Here is a 19,126-nt window from a genome sequence, read left to right as displayed (position 1 = left end):
AAACTGGTCAACTAATGTCAGGAGGATAGCAAGAAAACAGACTAAACAGCAAATGCCCACTGTACTGAATTAGGGGATGCACAGTATGGAAATGTTAACATGGGTTGTGTAAACCTGCACTGACACCATGCTCTCCCTGTCCATGGAAATTAATTGTCTCTCCATCTCAAAAGTGAGAAAAAAAAAGGGTGTCCAGACCCTCAAGCTTCCATTTCTTACCCTTCGCAGAACTCAAGTATGGATTTACTACTTCTGTCAGTGGTTCAGAATTCAAAATTGCACTATGACACACTAGCCCTATCCCTGAGTGGGAAGGAATGTGTTCACATATATCAAAGAGATTAAGAAGTAATTAGTACAGATGTCAACCTTTATGTAAATCCTAGTCCACTACAATTGTAGGTAAGGATAGGGTAGGGTTACCATATTTTGTCCTCCCAAAATGAGGACACATGCCCCGCCACCACCACACACCCAGCCCGCCCCCTTTCACGCCCTTGCTCCGCCCCTGTCACATTTTCCCCTCCCCCCGTCACACACCCCATCACCCCCCTTACCCTCCCCTTACCTGACTATTGCCCTGGTGTTCTAGTGACCTCTTTGGAGCAGGGAAGAGCCCCTCTTTCCTGCCCGGAGCGCTGCCCTGCATGCATCCTTCCTGTTGCTGATCTCGGCGCCGATTCAAAATGGCGCTGAGAGTTGAAGTCTCGCGAGGTCACTCCAACTCTCGCCAAGATTCAGCAACAGGAAGGATTGCAATTAGGGCAATGCTCTGGCAGGAAAGAGGGGGCTCTTTTCCTGCCCGAAGGCGGAAGAGGTCACTAGACCACCAGGGCAGTAGTAAGTAAGTAAGGGGAGGGGAGGCTAGCAATCTGCCCGTTTGTCTGTCCACCAGCCTGCTCGTTTGTCCTGAAATACGGACAAACGGGCAGATTGGCAAAATCCACCCGGTTGCCCGGACATGTCCTCAAAAAGAGGACATGTCCGGGTAAATCCGGACATATGGTAACCCTAGGATAGGGGAAAAGGAGAGCTCCAAACTACGGAGTTTACCTCAGGCCTGTGAACAACAGAAGGTCACTGTGAGCAGATTCCATTTTCATTTTAAAGAATCCAATTTTGATCATGAACAAAGCTGAGACTTGCAAAGTACATCCAGTTCTAGCCAGTTGCGTACAGAAATGGAAGAGAGCTAGATGGAAAAAGGGAAGTGTAGGCTCCTCTGTAGCAAAGGGGGAGGGGAGGGGTGTGTGTGAAGACAAAGGCCTACTAAATGGCAGGCTCTCTTAGACCAGAATCTTGAGTTTTAACAGTTTTGGATTGCAGAAATATTGTAGATGTTTGCAAAAATACCTGGCTCCAGTTTCTCATGTGCAGACAGGAGCTGAAGGGACAGAAAGACTGGTGTGCAGAACAGTGGCGCAGCTAGGTGGGGCCACGGAGGCCCCCCCCCCCCCCCCCAATTTTCTCTGGGCCCCTGGTTGGCTGGCTGGGTTCCCTAACCTCCGCCAGCTGAAGACTTAGTCCGGTGCTGGTCTGCGGCAGCGTCGCCACACTGCCTGCCCTGCTTTCTTCCCCTCACGTCAGGCATGCTTCTTTTAGTGAAATTGAGCATGCTCAGTTTCACTAAAAGGAGCGTGTTGGACGTAAGGGGAAGAGAGAGCCAGGCAGACAATGCTGCAGCGCCAGAGACCAACGCTGGACGAAGTCTTCAGCTGGCGGGGGTTGGGACCCCTACCAGCCAAGGTATTGCGGCAGCGGTGCTTCAGCTGGCAGGGTTGGGACCCCCACCAGCCAAGATGTACAGCGGTGGAGAGGGTGGTGTCAGCGGGGTGACAACCAAAATGTTCCCCACCATCTTGGGCTCTGGCCCCCTCCCACCTCAAGGTCTGGCCATGACCCTGCGAAACAGTTATGTTCATCCAACAGTAGCCGCATCATATGGGGCTGAACCTTAGATCTACTACTACTACTTAGCATTCTATAGCGCTGCCAGGGTTACGCAGCGCTGTACAAATTTAAACATGGGGAAGGACAGTCCCTGCTCAAGAGAGCTTACAATCTAAAGGCAACAAACTATGTAGTCAGTGTAGGTATCATGAATGGGGAAGGTGGTTAGGCGCCAAAAGCAAGGGAGAAGAGATGGGCTTTGAGTAGGACTTGAAAATGGGCAGGGAGGGCGCATGGCGTATGAGCTCGGGAAGTCTGTTCCAGGCATAAGGTGATGATTAATCTGGTTAAACCAGTGTCTTCAGTGAATATAGAGGTGTGCCACAGTACTGTGGTAACAAAAACAGAACACATAATACAGCAAGAAAGAGCAGAATGGATAGGAGGCAACGTTATGTTATAGACTGGGAACTGGTTAGGGTTAAATGGTTAGTTCTCTTAATGGAGGAAGGTAAATAATAGAGTGGCTCAGGGATCTGTACTGGGACTGGTGCTATTTAACATATTTATAAATGATCTGGAATTGAGAATAAGTGAGGTAATTAAATTTTCAGATGACACAAACTATTCAAAGTTGTTAAAACGCTTGTAGACTATGAGAAATTGCAGGAAGACCTTAGGAAACTGGAAGACTGAGCATCCAAATGGCAGATGAAATTTAATGTTGACAAATGCAAAGTGATGCACATTGAGAATAATAATCCAAATCATAGTCATTTGATATTAGGTTCCACTTTATACCGTCCTAGAAAAATATCTAGGTGGTGTTATGTTGAAATCTTCTGCTCAGTGTGTGGCGGTGGCCAAAAAAAAACAGAGTGCTAGGTATTATTAAGAAAGGGATAGAAAATATGACGAAGGATATTATAAGGCTTCTCTATCCCTCAATTATGTGACCCTTACCTTGAGTATTGTCTGCAATTCTGGTTGCTGTATCTCAAAAAAGATATAGTGGCTTTCACCAAGAACTTAGACAACAACAACAAATTCTCTTGCAAAGTTTTTTCCATCTGAGACCAGGAAGACGTAATATCCTTTAAGGAAAGATCCCAGGGACGTAGCTGCTATGGGGCCACGGGGCCTGGGCCCCTGTGGATTTGGCCCTGGACCCCCCCTACCAACTACCCTCTCAAGCCCCCCTCCCGCCGTCACCATCTGCTACCTTTGCTGGCGGGGGACCCCAGCCTTCATTTGGTTTCTGAGTCTGACGTCATACAGGACGTCAGACTCAACAGAAACAAAACGAAGCCTTGCAATCTGCAGGGCTTCGTTCTGTTTCTGTGAGTCTGATGTCCTGCACGTTGTACGAGCTGGATGTCAGACTCAGAAACCAAATGAAGGAAGAAGACTTCGGATGGTGGGGGTTGGGGTCCCCCGCCAGCAAAGGTAGGCGACGGCGGGCGGGGTGTCGAGAGGGTCGTCGGCGGGGGGGGGGGGGGGTCAAAGTTGTTGGAGGTGGTGCTGGTGACGGCGGGGGGTGTCAGCAATGGTGGCACCGGGGGGTTGGGGCTAAAAATGTGCCCCCTCACCTTGGCTCTGGCCCCCCCTACTATCGCTGAAATCTGGCTACGCCCCAAAACTACCGGTGCAGCATTGGTAGGAGGAGAGTCAGCTGAAAAATTCAGTGGAACTGGAATAGGCAGTAACTGCTGAGGCACTGATGAAGAAGTGAGGGAAGGCCAAACAACTGGAGAACCAGCTTTAAGGGCTTTTGTACTTCCACTGTCGAGAGGTAACAACTTTTCCCCCACATATGCCAGCTGGGGTTCATATGACGGAGGAAAGAGAAGCTTCTAATAAAGATTCAGCAATAGATGATCTGGGAAAAGAAGTAATATTAGTCACATGTAATGATTATAAACAATGGAATTGAGGTAACAGGTCGATAGTTACTGACCGACTTTAAGTTACCCCTACGGTTCTTAGGAATTGGGGTGTGTCAAGAAACGAATAGCCACCGACCTGGGGCTACCCTGTGGCCACTTAAAGGGTCTATCCCCATCACACTCAGCTCCAGCTGCACCTGTAGTCTCATGCCTAGATCTTTGTGCCAATTATGCACTGTACAGGTGCCTTTAATATGTATTTTTGCACATACATGCACGAGACACTATGCTATAAAGTAGCACCAAAGTGTTGTAAGTCCAAGGTGGTTGAAAACATGAACATACCACGGGCGTGGCGCCAAGTTAGGCGTGTAACTTATAGAATACTATCAGTTACATGGATCACTTGGAGTACTTGGCCATGACCATTTACATCTGCCATTAACATAGCATAAGGGGTTCTTCCTAATTTTCAGTGCACCAGTAGGGGTTTGTGTTAGCATTTTATGATGACTTAGCATCAATTCTAACACAGCACTTAAGAGCACCTACCGTGTTTCCCCGAAAATTGGACATCCCCCAAAAATAAGACCTAGTAGAGGTCTTGCTGCAATTGGAAAATATAAGGCCTTCCCCCCAAAGTAAGACCTAGCAAAGTTTTTCTTTTAAAGCAGGGCTGCCGAGAGCCAGACAAGTCCGCCCCCCCCCACTCGAGATCGCCGGCCCCCCTCCACCCGCCCTCCGTCGCTCCCAGAACTAACCTTAAACGCCTCCTTTCACCTTCGCACTCGCAGCAAGCAGCAGCAGGCAGACCTTCCTTCCTTCCGTGAAAGAAGGTGAAAGAAGGCGTTTAAGGTTAGTTCCGGAAGCGACGGAGGGCAGGTGGAGGGGTGGCCCGGTGACCTCGGGTGGGTGGGGGGGGGGGGGGGTGACCCCAATGTTTCCCTGAAAATAAGACATCCCCTGAAAATAAGACCTAGCGCATCTTGGGGAGCAAAAATTAATATAAGACAGTGTCTTATTTTCGGGGAAACACGGTAAGTGTATCCGATTGTAGCATCTAAATTGAGGAGCCAAGTTATATAATTTCCTCTAAAGTGCCCTCCAGAACATGTTAGTGGGGGTGTAAGCCCCACCCTGTACAGTCAAGGCCATGGCAGATATAGACGGATGGTGACAAAAGCCAGAGGGACAATAGCATCCAATTTAGAGTAATTACTGAGCCAACTAGAATGCAATATATGCCTTTGCCTCCCTGGTGGTAGCTGAATGGGATAGGGGCAGGCAGCATCTCTGTCAGGGACACACCTGCAGGGTATGGGTGGGCCATGCTGTACACTTAGGTGATGGACCACTGTCATGCCTCAGCCTACATGTTAGAGGCAACCAGGGGAATGGATGGGAAGCTTAATTTGTCGAAAGACAGGAGTATTTGTGTTTTTCATTGCAGGCTTGTGTCAGTACATCACAGCAATGTGAAGTGGGGTTTTTAAAAGGATCTAATGCTTGGCATTCTTTCTGCACTGGGGTGGAGGGGTGGGGAGCGGTGGTGGCACAGAGCATCAGCTTTGTCATGTGGGATCTTCTAGACGGTGGAGAAAATAATGGGCCATTTCAGCTGCAGAGTGAAGAATGGGAAACTGCTATGGGAGAAGCAGGAGATAGTGGGGGTGCCCTCTGAACCACCACCTTGTTCAAGGAGCATCAGGTAGAATTCCACCTACCTCACGATTTCAAGATGTTTACTGGAGCAAATGGACTCCATGAAAGGTTATTAGAGTCCCTTCATAAGGTGTCATGGGAGGCCAGCATTAATTTTGATCTCCCCCTGGGAATTCAGGATTGGTTATAAATGATACAGGTGTATGCATCCAGAAACCCTTCAAGGAAGCTGTCAGTGTCTTGAATTTAGCCTTAACCACCCTGATTGACATCATCCCAGTAGCCAAGCTGTTGAGAAGTTAAGAGTGTTGAAAGCAGGGAATAGCACTAGAGGTGTGGTGCTGGTAGAATGCATCTGCAATTGTGGAATCTGCTCAAACAGGTCACTCAGGGATTCTCATGTGCTGACCACTTTCTGTTACCCATTACCCTCCAGTCCTAGTGCTCTGACTTGCTGAAGGAGATGTTAGTGGTTAGGAGGTTGATAGAGATACTGGAGTCCACTAGGGGTGGTGGAGAGAGAGGTAGGGAAGGAGAGAAGATACTGGATGCTGAAGGGGGGGGGGGGGGGCATTGGGAGGTAGGGAAGGATAGAGATGCTGGACCCCATGGAGGTGTATAAGGGGGTGATGCTGTACTGTGCAATGATAAAGGAAGGGAGCTGGTTAGAAATGGGGGAGGAAGGCCTTGAGTCACCCCACGTGGTCACAGAGAGTTCACCTAGGGCATCAAATATCTTTGGGCTGGCCTTACAGTAGCTTGTCTTTCAGCTGCCACCATTCTACTTATCCTTGGTCAGCTCTGGCCACTGACTATGTATGTTAAAATCAGACAGCAACTACTTTTCCTTGTGAGAAACTGCAAGTAGATGCTCTCTAAATAAGCACACAGTGTCGGTGGCAGAGTCAGCAAGGATAGCAGAGCAGCAGCAACACTGCAGGGGATTTAAAGGTGCAGGTGTTGGGAAAGGAAGGGGGTAGGTGGGAGGAGGCTGTGGCATGGAGATGAGTATGATGTAGGGACTGAGGCTGGGAGAAGGGGGCTGGTATGAGCCTGGAAATGGCAGAAGCGGGCTGCTTATGATAGATGGTAGGGATGGCAAAATGGGTCTGATGCTGAGGGCAAGTGGCTGGAAGGGGACTAATGCTAGCACTGGGAGAAGTCTGATAGGGAGAAGGTTTCAGATTTTATTTTACTTGATAATACGTCAAGGGAATCAAGCCATCATAGTGATTTACAATACAATCGCAAAACTATATATGATAATATAGGAAAAGAACTACAAATCATATAGGACAGAAAAAGAAGGAAATAGCAGGGCAAGGGGAAAAGGAAAGGGAGGTGTAGGAGCAGGGCAAGGAGAGGGAGGGGAGCAGGTTACTGCAGGGACAGGTTGTGAGGACAATAATCTCCTTAGGAAAAAAACCTAGAATTTAGGTTAGCAACCCATAGCTTTGTTGAAAGATGCAAGTCTTTAATGCTGTCTTAAAATCTGAATGAGAAAGTTGCAATTGTAATGCGCTAGAGAGAGTATCCATGGTGTGGGACCCAACAGTTAAGTAAATTAAACTTATTGTTGTACTTCTATATGAGTGGAGGAGTAGCCTAGTGGTTAGTGTGGTGGACTTTGATCCTGGGGAACTGAGTTCGATTCCCACTGCAGCTCCTTGTGACTCTGGGCAAGTCACTTAACTCTCCATTGCCCCTGGTACAAAATAAGTACCTGAATATATGTAAACCGCTTTGAATGTAGTTGCAAAAACCTCAGAAAGGCGGTATATCATGTCCCGTTTCCCATTATAGGGAACTTGGGTTTTCCGAAGGGAGACTAATGGGAGCTGCTATAAAGTTGGTATTGTTAGTAATCGTTGGTTGGCGGAATGAAGTGTCCGGGACGGAGAATATAGTATTAAATATAGTGCAAGAGTACGAAGTTGGCCAGAGAAGAGGGCTTTATAGACAAGGGCTAAAAGTTTACAGGTATGAACAGGGAGTCAGTGTTCTTGACGCAGCAGAGGGCTAACATGATCGTATGTTTAGTTGCCGGTAATTAGCTTAACCGCTACTTGGAGATAACAGGGAAAGGGGCTGCAGAAGGGATCTAATGCTGAGTCTGGGAGAAGGGGACTGGGGCTGAAAAGGGGACAGGTGGGAGATGTGGGCTGGGAATGGAGGAGGGGGCTGATACAGAGTCTGTGGTGAGAAAAGGAAGGGAAGGTGGGGGTGGGAGAAGCAAGGACATATGCAGGGAAAGGCGAAATGGAGGTACAGAGGGATGGATGGAGGACCGGAAAGGCGGAGTTGTGCTCAGGGTGGGGTTGGGGTGGAGCTTGGGCCATCCAGTCAAAAACGCATTGCACTGCCCCAGTTTTGCCCACTCTTAGTGCTTGGGGTGCTGTTGCCTTTGCTGGTGATACCGGCCTATAAATTTAATAAAACCTTGAAGGAAAATCCCAGTGTTAGAGTCATTTGGAAGGCTGTAGCACATATAATTCTATAACTGAATGGCCGGAATTGAAGCCTCAAGGAGCTGGTGAGATTTGGGGCAAGACAGATTTGTGCATGTCCCCGGTTTACTACTTGTGTGCTAAACTGGCTAGAACCAGTTTAAAACCCACGTTGCTGGCTCTTTGGGTTTAGTGCATCTGGCCCTCAATGAAATTGCATGGAAATGCTTTTAAAAACAAATAGGAGAAAATATTTTTTTCACTCAAAAAATAGTGAAGCTCTGGAGCTTGCTGCCGAAGGATGTGGTAATAGCGGTTAGCGTATCTGGGTTTAAAAAAGGGATGGACAAGTTCCTGGAGGAAAAGCCATATTCTGTTATTGAGATGGACATGGGGGGAGCCACTGCTTGCCTCGTTCTGCCTGGTATTTGTGACCTGGATTGGTCACTGTTGAAACAGGATACTGGGCTAGATGGAACTTTGGTCAGACCCAGTATGCCTATTCTTATGTAACAGATCAAAACGTATGAAACATGTACATAGGAAACTTATCATTAATGTGTATGTTTATTTTTTTCTTTCCATTTTCGAAAGCTACATGCCAGGAGGATATTTGGGGTTGGAAAAATGACAGGTTGTAATTCTTTGTGTTTTTGTTAGACTAGTGTTGTTAGAATATAAAAGAAGACATACATACTGTTTAAAATAGTTTTCTCTAAATATTATTTGCATAGTGCTCCACAGGCAGACATAATCAGCTTGTAAAGGGGTACTGTTAGCTGTGAGTTTGATGTAAGAAAACTGATTGAGACAGGTGGCACCTTATTGATGAACCAATTTATCAAGGCATGTGCTTCCAAAACCCAGAGTCTGAAGTGGACTTTATTTTTGCAGATAACAAACTGCAACAGTTTAGACAACCTGCAAAGAGTGGATAACGCGAGGAGGGAACTGACGGAGCTTGACAAATGGTTTGGTTTGGTAGCAAAGATTTAAAAATTTAAAAAAAATGCAGGGTTATGGGTTTGGGCTGCAGAAACCTGATAGAGGAGTACAGTATAGGAGCTGAGGTACTTCTGGGCATGAAAGATGAGCAGGACCTAGGAATGATTGTATTAGATGATCTTAAGTGGCTAAACAGGTAGCCAAAGATGGCAAGGAAAGCCAAGAGATGCTTGAGTCTTGTGTCAGGAAGGAGGTGATAGCACTTCTGTATAAATCTTGGTGAGATCTCGGTTCATGTGCTGTGAAATTCTTGAGAATTTGCACCTTCAAAAGATGTGTACCTTGGAGGAGAGGTGGGAAAGGGAGCTTTGATCAAGACATTTAAATACTTTGAAGATAAAAATAAGCTGCAGATAGACCTTGTTCAATGGGAAAGGAAGCTCTGGAGCACAGATGAAGGTGAAAGAGGTCAGACTTGGGAGTAATAATCTAAGGAATGTTTTCCTTATGGAAGGGATAGTGAAATGTATGGACACATACAAGTTTTAATTTTGATATTAGTTATGGTGCTCAGAATCAGGCTGTCATTGGGTACTGAACTTCCTTTTGGCTTCATTCAGCCCCTGCACTCCAGGGGGGGTGGGCTGTCACTCTTGCACCCATCATGCTAGACTTCATTTGTTGTTTCTGTAGCCGTGGAGGCTTGACAGGGTTGGGTTACTAAGCTCAATTCCTGACCCTCCTCTTTGCTCATCCAGGCTTCGGACGGGCAATAACGGAGTTGGACACCAACAGATGAAAAGAGAGAGGGGAGGACCAAAGAAGGCCTGCAATAGCATGTTCATAGGTAAATGCTCTTGGCCAACCGATAGCAGTTAGGCATGCAAATGCAGGTATTCTGTAACATTGTGCCTAATTTCTGGAAACGTCTCTGACCGCCCTTTCTCCTCCCATGGCCCAGACTCCCTTTTGAGCTGCGTGCTAAGAAATTGAGGTGCACATGTTATAGAATAGGGCATAGGGCAGATCCACGTGTAACTCCTAATTACTATCAATTAAGTGCTTGTTAACGCCAGAAATTGATATTGCCTAATCAGCTAATTGGTTTTGTGTGGATCTGTGATCTGTGCTCAGAATTGTGCACCCAACTTTGGGCAACCTATATAAAATACGGCGGTCGATGTCCAGTGTGTACAGGCGGACCTGTCTTAAGTGTATGTATGGAACAGCCTGCCAGTGGAGGCGATGGAAAGGAGGACCTTACCAGAATTCAAGAAAGCATGAGACAAGCACGGAGGATCTCTGAGGGAGAAGCAGTTTTACAGACTACGCTGTTAGCTTGGATGAGCAGACTGAATAGGTCATTTTCTATGTTTGTCCGACTTCTGGTTCCAACTCATCATTACACTCTGAAATAAATATTAAGTGATGGGTTGAACATGTAACTGTAAATGACTAAGTTATCTGCTTGAAGTTTTATATTCATATTCAATAGCGGTCAATGCATTAGTGCCATGATCGACTACACTTGGATAGCTTTAAGCAGATTCTTTGCCATTTAAAGCTATACAATGTTTTTTTTTTTTGTGCATCATCCCTTGGACATACAGAGGTCGATATTCAAAGTGATTTCACTGGCCAGAAACAGCCACTGAGTGATTAAATCACTTTGGGGCTAGTGGCGTAGCCACAGTTGGGCCTGGGTGGGCCAGGGCCCACCCACTTAGGACTCAGGCCCACCCAACAGTAGCACACATTTAGCAGTAGCTGCTGGGGATCCCATGCTTTGCCAGCTGAAGACAACCCCCTGATGGTAACGAAAATGCTACTCTCCATGATACTGTCACCTGCTCAGTTTTCAGCGCATGCCCTGCTGCAGACTGCCAAGGTGGAAAAAAGTGTTTTCCCGCCTGCTGAGATATTTTTTTGGTGGGGGAGAACACTTGGTGCCCACCCACTTCTTGCCTAGGCCCACCAAAATCTGTTGTCTGGCTAAGCCCCTGTTTGGGGCTATCTGCTAACTTTCAAACACACTTTAACCAGTTAGTGCCTAAGTGAAAACTGGCTATTTTGGGAGCGTTCCAGGGGTAGAGTCAGCACTTGGCCAGCTAAGTGCGAATATTCAGCCCTTAACTGGCTAAGTTAACCATGTAAATAGGACCACATAAATCAGTCTATTTTAATGTAACCCATAGCCGCTTAAGTGCTGAATATTGACTTAGTCGGCTATGTGTTAGCTGGCTCTGCAAAAAACGGATATTCAGTGCCGAAGCCTGATCATGGCCCAGCTTTGAATATCTGAGAATAACACTGGTGGTGGGCAGCAAAATGCTCGTTGCCGGCGGATGAATATTTACCCTGTAAGTTATATGTAGAGTGGTGAATTTTGCCGTTCTCCGTGTTAAACTCAGACCTCGGCCTGCCCTAAATCCCACACTCTCCTTTATGCTTAAATTCTGACCTTTCAGTGACTTGAACGGCTACAATTTATACATTCTGCAGTTTTCCAAATTGAAAAACAAAACCACTTGTGTGGTGAACACCTGCTGCTGATGGCTTAAGCGGTTTTGTATATTGGTCCATTTGTTTCCAGTTATGCATGGAATGCTTTTCTAGTATTCGGTTTGCACATCACTGAGGCAGGGCGGATTCTGATTGAGCTGCATGTTTTCTTGAAGTAGTGGTCCAATGTTTTATTTTCAGCCAAGAAATAGAATCTTTGCTAATTGGTTTGCATTTTTAGAAGCTTATTAGACATCAAGAGTGGTAGGCATCAAGGGTGGTAGGGTGTAATTTTCACATTCATTTCTGTGGATAAAACCGTTTTACCTTCAGAAATGTTTTTTTAAATTGCTTGCCTTATATGCAAGTAAAAGCATGCATTTCTCAGGGCAGGCTTGGTGTTACGTTTGGATTTATACACATATTCTCATTTTCAAAGTATGCACATATTTTTACGCAGAAAAAATGTCAAAAACAATTTAATAGGTTTAAATGTCTGCAGATACTTTCCCTGGAATAGTTTTCAAAGTGAAAATGTGCACATGCTTTTGTAAATGGAGACAGTTACACATTATCCTTGTTATTGTTTGGCATGCAGATATAAATATTCAATTAGTGTTAACCGCTTCAGCTTTACAGAATAGTTGAAGTAGATGAAATACAGCGTTATGCCTAGGGGTCAGAGGTCAATGCCCGATTACCTGCCCTCTCTGAAATAGTTTTCTCTGCAGTCAGCTGTTTGTTGGTTTTGGACGTAACCATGCTTCCATATCATCATGCTGATCAATCCATAGACTGGTGGGTTGTGTCCATCTACCAACAGGTGGAGATAGAGAGCAATCCTTTTGCCTCCCTATATGTGGTCATGTGCTGCCGGAAACTCCTCAGTATGTATGTTCTCTATCTCCGCAGGTGGTGGTCACATACAGCAGCAGCTCTGGCTAGGTCTCCAAGCCTAATTCTTAGGTTTTGTTGAGTACCTGGGGTTGAGGGCTCTTCTTGAGCAAGTGCAAACCTGGTGGTGCCAGGTCCCTCCTTTTCTCCCCCCTCCCGCTGGCTCCGTAAAAAAAAAAAGAAAAAGGAAAATTTGAACGTCCTTTAAGGGCGTTTATTTCAACGTTTATATCAGCGTTTATTGCAGCTGCTCACTGGGACACCAGTTCATTACAGCTCGGAGCGAGAAGCAGGTAATTTTTACCTTTTGTAGAGGGCAGGGGGTTCCCCAATCGGTCTCCACGTGGCTTATGGCGTCGGAGGGCAAGGGCGCGAAGAATCGCTCTTCGGACCGCGTGTGCTCGTCTAGCGGGGATGCGGGGGTTTCAAAGCCTGAATCGCCTTTTTTGGGCGTCAGTTTGGAGTCCGGTCAGTGTCCCGGTTCTTCCTCCAGTGCGGCGGTTTTTCCCGCCATAAACGCCCATCCCCTGCTGCTCGCCCCCCCCATTTTGGCCGGCCACTCTGCTCGGACGGCTGCTTCTTGGGCCGCCCTCGAGGTGGGAGACGTTAATGCTATGGTCGCCCCTTGATTCGGGCGACGGCAAGAAAGCGGCAAATGTTAAGCGCCGTTTTTCCCATGCGGCTCCTTGGAGTTTCGCGCCGGACGCCATTTTGGATGCGCAGCATGTTTCTCCCCCGCTCTTGCGAGTGCTGGTTGAGTGTGCGTCTAGGGCCGTGGCCCAGGCTGCAGAAGTGCACAGTCTGGGGGGTTTCTCCCCTGAGTTCATTTTGCTGCTGCATCAGGCTTTTCTTATGCAAAACGCTGCCCCTGCTCCCCTGTCCGATAAAGGGGTTGAGGCCTCCGGAAGCAAACGCCCTCGGGTGGATTTCCAGGCCCTAGAGGACTCTGTCTCCTCTGATGTAGATGAGGGCAGCGTATCTGAGTTCTCCCAACGGTCCTTTGGGGATTCCTTGGAGGAGACGGATTCCCACTCGGATGGAGCGGATGACCCCTCTGCAGTGCGGATCTTTCGCTCAGAGGATTTGCCCAACCTGTTAGTGCAGGCCATGAGCATTTTGAAGATTTCCTCTCCGGAGGACGTCTCTACCTCAGCCTCTGCTGGCTCTGCCATTATGCTGGGGACGAAGCGCCCGCCTAGAACCTTCCACGTGCATGAAGCCATGCACACTTTGATTTCGGCTCAATGGGATGTCCCAGAAGTGAGCCTTAAAGTGGCTAGGGCTATGTCCCGCCTCTATCCTCTGCCTGAAGGTGAACGGGAGGCCTTTCTTTAGCCTACCGTGGATTCTTTAATCACTGTGGTGACTAAGAAAACGGCGTTGCCGGTGGAAGGTGGCACGGACCTAAAGGACGCCCAAGACAGAAGATTGGAGGCGGCTTTAAAGTCGTCCTTCGAGGCGGCTGCTTTAAGTTTGCAGGCCTCAGTTTGCGGCTCCTATGTGGCCAGGGCGTACCTGATGATTATGCAGCGGGCTTCCCCCTCGGATCCTTCCTTGAGGGCTGATTGGCCGGCCCTGGAATCGGGCTTGGCCTACTTGGCAGACTTGCTGTATGATGTCTTGAGAGCCTCGGCTAAAGGTATGGCTCAGACAGTCTCTGCACGGTGCTGGCTTTGGCTGAAGCATTGGTCTGCTGACCACACCTCTAAGTCTCGTCTTTTAAAGGCAAGCTGCTCTTTGGGGTCGAGCTGGACAAGATTGTGACCGATCTTGGCACGTCTAAGGGCAAAAGGTTACCGGAGGTCAGGGCTCGGGCCAGTGGTGCCCGCCCCGATTCCTCCAAAGGACGGTTTCAGGAAGTCCGTCGGTATCACCTGGGCAAGTCGGGCTCCTCTGCCCCCTCTTCCTTCAAAAGGAACTTCTCCCCCAAGCAGCATTCCTTTCGCAGAGACCGCCGTCCCGGAGGTGCGTCCTCCGGTCCTCCCCCAGGGTCTCGTACCCAATGACGGGGCCCTGGTCCATGGCCCAGAGCAGATTGGGGGACGCCTATCCTCGTTTCTGGGCGAGAGGACCAGGGTAACTTCAGATGCTTGGGTGCTGGAAGTCATCAGAGACAGCTACAAGCTAGAGTTCTGCCGACCCTTAAGAGACGGGTTTGTGCACTCTCCCTGGAAGTCTCTGGTCAAAGCTGTGGCAGTGCAGCAGCCTTTGGACAATCTGATCTGCCTGGGGCGGTCGTTCCGGTGCCAGAAGATCAGCTTGGCAAGGGACGTTACTCCATTTACTTTGTGGTATCAAAGAAAGGAGATTCTGTATGGCCCATCCTCGACCTCAAAGGGGTCAATCGGGCCTTGAAAGTTTGACACTTTCGAATGGAGATTCTCCGCTCTGTTATAGCGGCAGTGAAGGCAAGGGAGTTCCTGGCATCCTTGGACATCAAGGAAGCTTACTTGCATATTCCCATCTGGCTTCCTCATCAACGCTTTCTGCGTTTTGCAGTCCTGGGCCAACACTTCCAGTTCAGAGCCCTCCTGTTCGGGTTGGCTACTGCTCCGTGGACCTTCTCCAAAGTAATGGTGGTCATCGTGGCCTTCCTACGCAAGGAAGGAGTACAAGTCCATCCTTATCTGGACGACTGGTTGATCCGAGCCCCCTCTTATGCAGAGTGCGGCAGAGCTTCAGACCGGGTGATTGCTCTTTTGAGCTCCCTGGGGTGGATCATCAACTGGGAGAAAAGCCAGCTGTGCCCGACTCAGTCCCTGGAGTTATCTGGGAGTTCATTTCGACACCCAAGGGGGCAGAGTGTTCCTGCCAGACAATCGAATTGTCAAGCTTCAGGCTCAGGTGGACCAGTCAGTTCCTAGTAGCCTCTACTCTTCGGGCTTGGGACTATGTGCAGCTGTTGGGCTCTATGACGGCCACGATGGAAGTAGTGCCCTGGGCCAGGGCCCATATGAGACCTCTACAGCACTCTCTGCTGCAGCGATGGATTCCAGTGTCGGAGGATTACGCTGTGCGCCTTCCCTTGGATCCAGCGGTGTGCAAGTCGCTGAGCTGGTGGCTGAGGCCAGACAAGCTGTCCGCAGGAATGCCTCTTTTGACCCCGGAGTGGGTTGTCGTCACGACGGACGCCTCTTTGACGGGCTGGGGAGCCCACTGCTTGGGAAGGACAGCGCAGGGGCACTGGTCCCCTGCAGAGGCAAAGTGGCCTATCAACCTCCTGGAACTCAGAGCCATTCGGTTGGCGCTTTTGGAGTTTCTCCCGGTACTGGCGGCGAAGCCAGTACGGGTCCTGTCGGACAATGCCACGGCTGTGGCCTATGTCAATCGCCAGGGAGGTGCCAAGAGCGCCCCTCTAGCCAAGGAAGCCATGAATCTATGCCAGTGGGCGGAAGCGAACCTGGAACAGCTGTCGGCGGTCCACATTGCAGGAGTCATGAATGTCAAGGCGGACTTTCTCAGTCGCCATACCTTGGATCCCGGAGAGTGGCAGCTATCGGCTCAGGCGTTCTTGGACATCACGAAGCGCTGGGGCCAGCCAAGCCTAGACCTGATGGCGTCATCGGCCAATTGCCAAGTGCCGCGCTTTGTCAGCAGAGGACGGGACCCTCGATCTCTGGAAGTAGATGCTCTTCTCCAACAGTGGCAGACACAGGAGCTCCTATGTGTTCCCGCCCTGGCCCATGTTGGGCAGGGTGCTAGGCCGGGTGGCAAAGCATCCGGGCCGGATAATCCTGGTGGGTCTGGACTGGCCCAGACGTCCCTGGTATGCGGACTTGATCAGGCTCTCAGTGGACGGCCCTCTGTGGCTGCCAGCGGAGCGGGACCTGTTGCATCAGGGTCCCGTTGTGATGGAGGATCCCTTCCCCTTTGGTCTTACGGCCTGGCTATTGAGCGGCAGCGTCTGAGGAAGAAGGGCTTCTCAGACAAGGTCATCACCACTATGCTGAGAGCGAGGAAGCGCTCTACTTCTACTGCCAGGGTTTGGCGTACCTTTGCATCGTGGTGTGAGGCAGGCTCTCTTTCTCCCTTCACTGCTCCAATTTCTTCAGTGTTGGCGTTCCTGCAAGAAGGTCTGGAGAAAGGCCTGTCGCTCAGTTCTCTTAAAGTCCAGGTAGCGGCTCTGGCTTGCTTCAGGGGTCGCCTGAAGGGTGCTTCCCTGGCCTCGCAGCCTGATGTGGTGCGCTTTCTCAAGGGAGTTAATCACCTACGCCCTCCTCTGCGCTCGGTGGTTCCTGCGTGGAATCTCAGTCTAGTGCTAAGAGCCTTGCAGAAGCCGCCTTTTGAACCTTTGTCGAGGGCATCTCTGAAAGACCTGACGTTGAAAGCAGTCTTTTTGGTGGCTATCACTTCAGCCAGACGAGTTTCCGAGCTCCAGGCGCTATCATGTCGAGAGCCCTTCCTGCAGTTCACGGAGGCAGGAGTGTCTATTCGCACGGTGCCTTCCTTCCTGCCCAAGATTGTTTCTCGTTTCCATGTGAATCAGCAGCTCTGTCTTCCCTCCTTTCGTAGGGAGGCCTACCCAGAGGAGTACTCTGCTCTCAAATATCTAGATGTGAGACGAGTCATCATCAGATACTTGGAAGTGACCAATGATTTCCGGAAGTCGGATCATCTGTTTGTGCTGTTCGCAGGTCCTTGTAAGGGTCTGCAGGCATCGAAGCCTACAGTGGCATGATGGGTCAAGGAAACCATTGCAGTGGCTTATGTGGCCGCGGGGAAGGTGCCGCCTATCCAGCTGAAGGCTCACTCCACTAGAGCACAGGCGGCCTCGATGGCAGAGGCCAGGTCCGTCTCCTTGGAAGAGATTTGTAAGGCGGCAACTTGGGCATCGGCTCATACCTTCTCCAGTCATTACCGCTTGACTGTGGCTGCTCGGGCGGAGGCCCGGTTTGGAGCTTCAGTGTTGCGGTCAGGGATTTCTATGTCCCGCCCTGGGTGAGTACTGCTTCGGTACATCCCACCAGTCTATGGATTGATCAGCATGATGATATGGAAGGTAAAATTATGTATCATACCTGATAATTTTCTTTCCATTAATCATAGCTGATCAATCCATAGCCCCTCCCAGATATCTGTACTGTTTATATTCTGGTTGCATTTCAGGTTCGAGTTTAGTCTTCAGTTCCTGTTCAGGAGGTCTTCATGTCAAGTTTTTTTTCGATTGTATTCTTCTGGAGGTGAGACGATTTTGTGTTACAGTGAGCTGCTGCATTCCTCTCCCCTCCGTTTTGCGGGGCTGGATTGAGACCTAAATTCTGCCGGCGCTCCCTCCCGCTTTGTGTGGCAGTAGGGCAGCCTTATATCCCTCGGTGTTAGGGTCAGCCAGCTCCTCCCGCGGTTGCGGTCGCAGGATAAGCCAGATCCCCCCGCATCGGCGGGCGTGGTGTCCCTCCCCCGCTCTGCGGGGATGAGCTGGACGGATTGCCCTCCCCCGCTTGTGTGGGGATGAGCTGGGTTGATTCCCCTTCCCCATTTCGGCGGTGGTGAGCTGGGCAGAGTGTCCCTTTCTGGGTGTAATTCTCTAAGTGCTGAGTCCTGCGGATGGAGCTTTGATATCGACATACTGAGGAGTTTCTGGCAGCACATGACCACATATAGGGAGGCAAAAGGATTGCTCTCTATCTCCACCTGCTGGTAGATGGACACAACCCACCAGTCTATGGATTGAACAGCTATGATTAATGGAAAGAAAATTATCAGGTATGATACATAATTTTACCATTTAAATAGGCCAGAAAATTTAACTTTGACAGAGATTTAAGGCCCTCAGAAGAAACATGATCAATGCTCAACTGCAAGAACAAAAACAACAACAAAATCCTTAGGACTAAGGCCATTGGTGTAGTTTGCCTGCTTAGTTTGGAGGGGGTGGGGGTAATAAGGAAGTCCTATTGACAAGGAGGGAATAAATTCAATATTAGCACCTATAACAGTTGGAGGTGGTTTTGGGATGTTGTTACTTCCCCATGCCTACTCCAAACTATGCCTATGATTAAGGCAACTGTCTGTCAATCTTCTGAGCATGTTTTAGTGACCAATTCATTTAACTCTTCTACTTGTGTTTTTTCTACAGGATATTGTACCTGTGGATGCATCGTACGAGGTGAAGGAGCTCTATGTACCAGAAAACAAGCTGCAGCTGGCCAAATCAGATGCAGAAACGTTGCCAGCCCTGGAAATAAATAAGGTACTGTGCATGGAAGCAAATTTGATTATAAGTGATAGGTTACTAAAACTATTCATACGTCAGGATATCTCCTCCGTACTGCATACTGCTGGTTTTTGGTACACAATCTTTACTTTAGGTCTCCTTGCTATGTGTTGAGATGCAGTTAACTAATAAAAGGGCCTTTTACTAAAGCTTAGTGCGTGCTGCATGTCCTGTTTTATACCTATGGGTCGTGTGGGATTTCATGCACGCTGATATCCAATAGCACATCACATGCTAAGCTTTAGTAAATGGACCCTAAAGTTTGTAGAGTGCTGTAGAGAAAACATGAGCTGTTTACTCTTTTCAAAAATACTAGGACTAGGGAGCATGTAATGACACCACCAAGTAGTAAATTTTAAAAAAATTAGAGAAAATATTTCTTCATTCAATGTGCAATTAAACTCTGGAATTCGTTGCCAGAAAATGTGATAAAAGCAGTTAGCCTAGCAAGGTTTAAAAAAGTTCCTAAAAGAAAAGTCCATAAGTCATTATTAAGATGAAATATCCATTGGATAAGCAGCATAAAATCTGTTTTACTGTTTTGGGATCTTGCCAGGTACTTGTGACCTCGATTGGCCACTTCTGGAAAACAGGATATTGGACTTGATGGACCTTCGCTCTTTCCCAGTGTGGCAATGCATATGTTCTTATGAGCAACAGCGTTGACTTTTATATATGCCTACAGA

General features: G+C 48.6%; 1 protein-coding gene across 1 annotated transcript in view; it reads left to right on the top strand.

Annotated features, from left to right (window-relative positions):
- Positions 1-19,126, top strand: part of PAPSS1 (3'-phosphoadenosine 5'-phosphosulfate synthase 1) — a 222,783-nt gene that overhangs the window by 76,711 nt on the left and 126,946 nt on the right. Inside the window, exon 6 of the mRNA XM_030190780.1 lies at positions 18,303-18,416. Within this exon, the coding sequence (XP_030046640.1) occupies positions 18,303-18,416 (114 nt within the window). The remainder of the gene's footprint in view (positions 1-18,302; positions 18,417-19,126) is intronic.

Source organism: Microcaecilia unicolor, chromosome 2, assembly GCF_901765095.1.
Source record: "Microcaecilia unicolor chromosome 2, aMicUni1.1, whole genome shotgun sequence".
NCBI lineage: Eukaryota > Metazoa > Chordata > Amphibia > Gymnophiona > Siphonopidae > Microcaecilia > Microcaecilia unicolor.
This window is presented reverse-complemented; position numbering and strand designations above follow the sequence as displayed.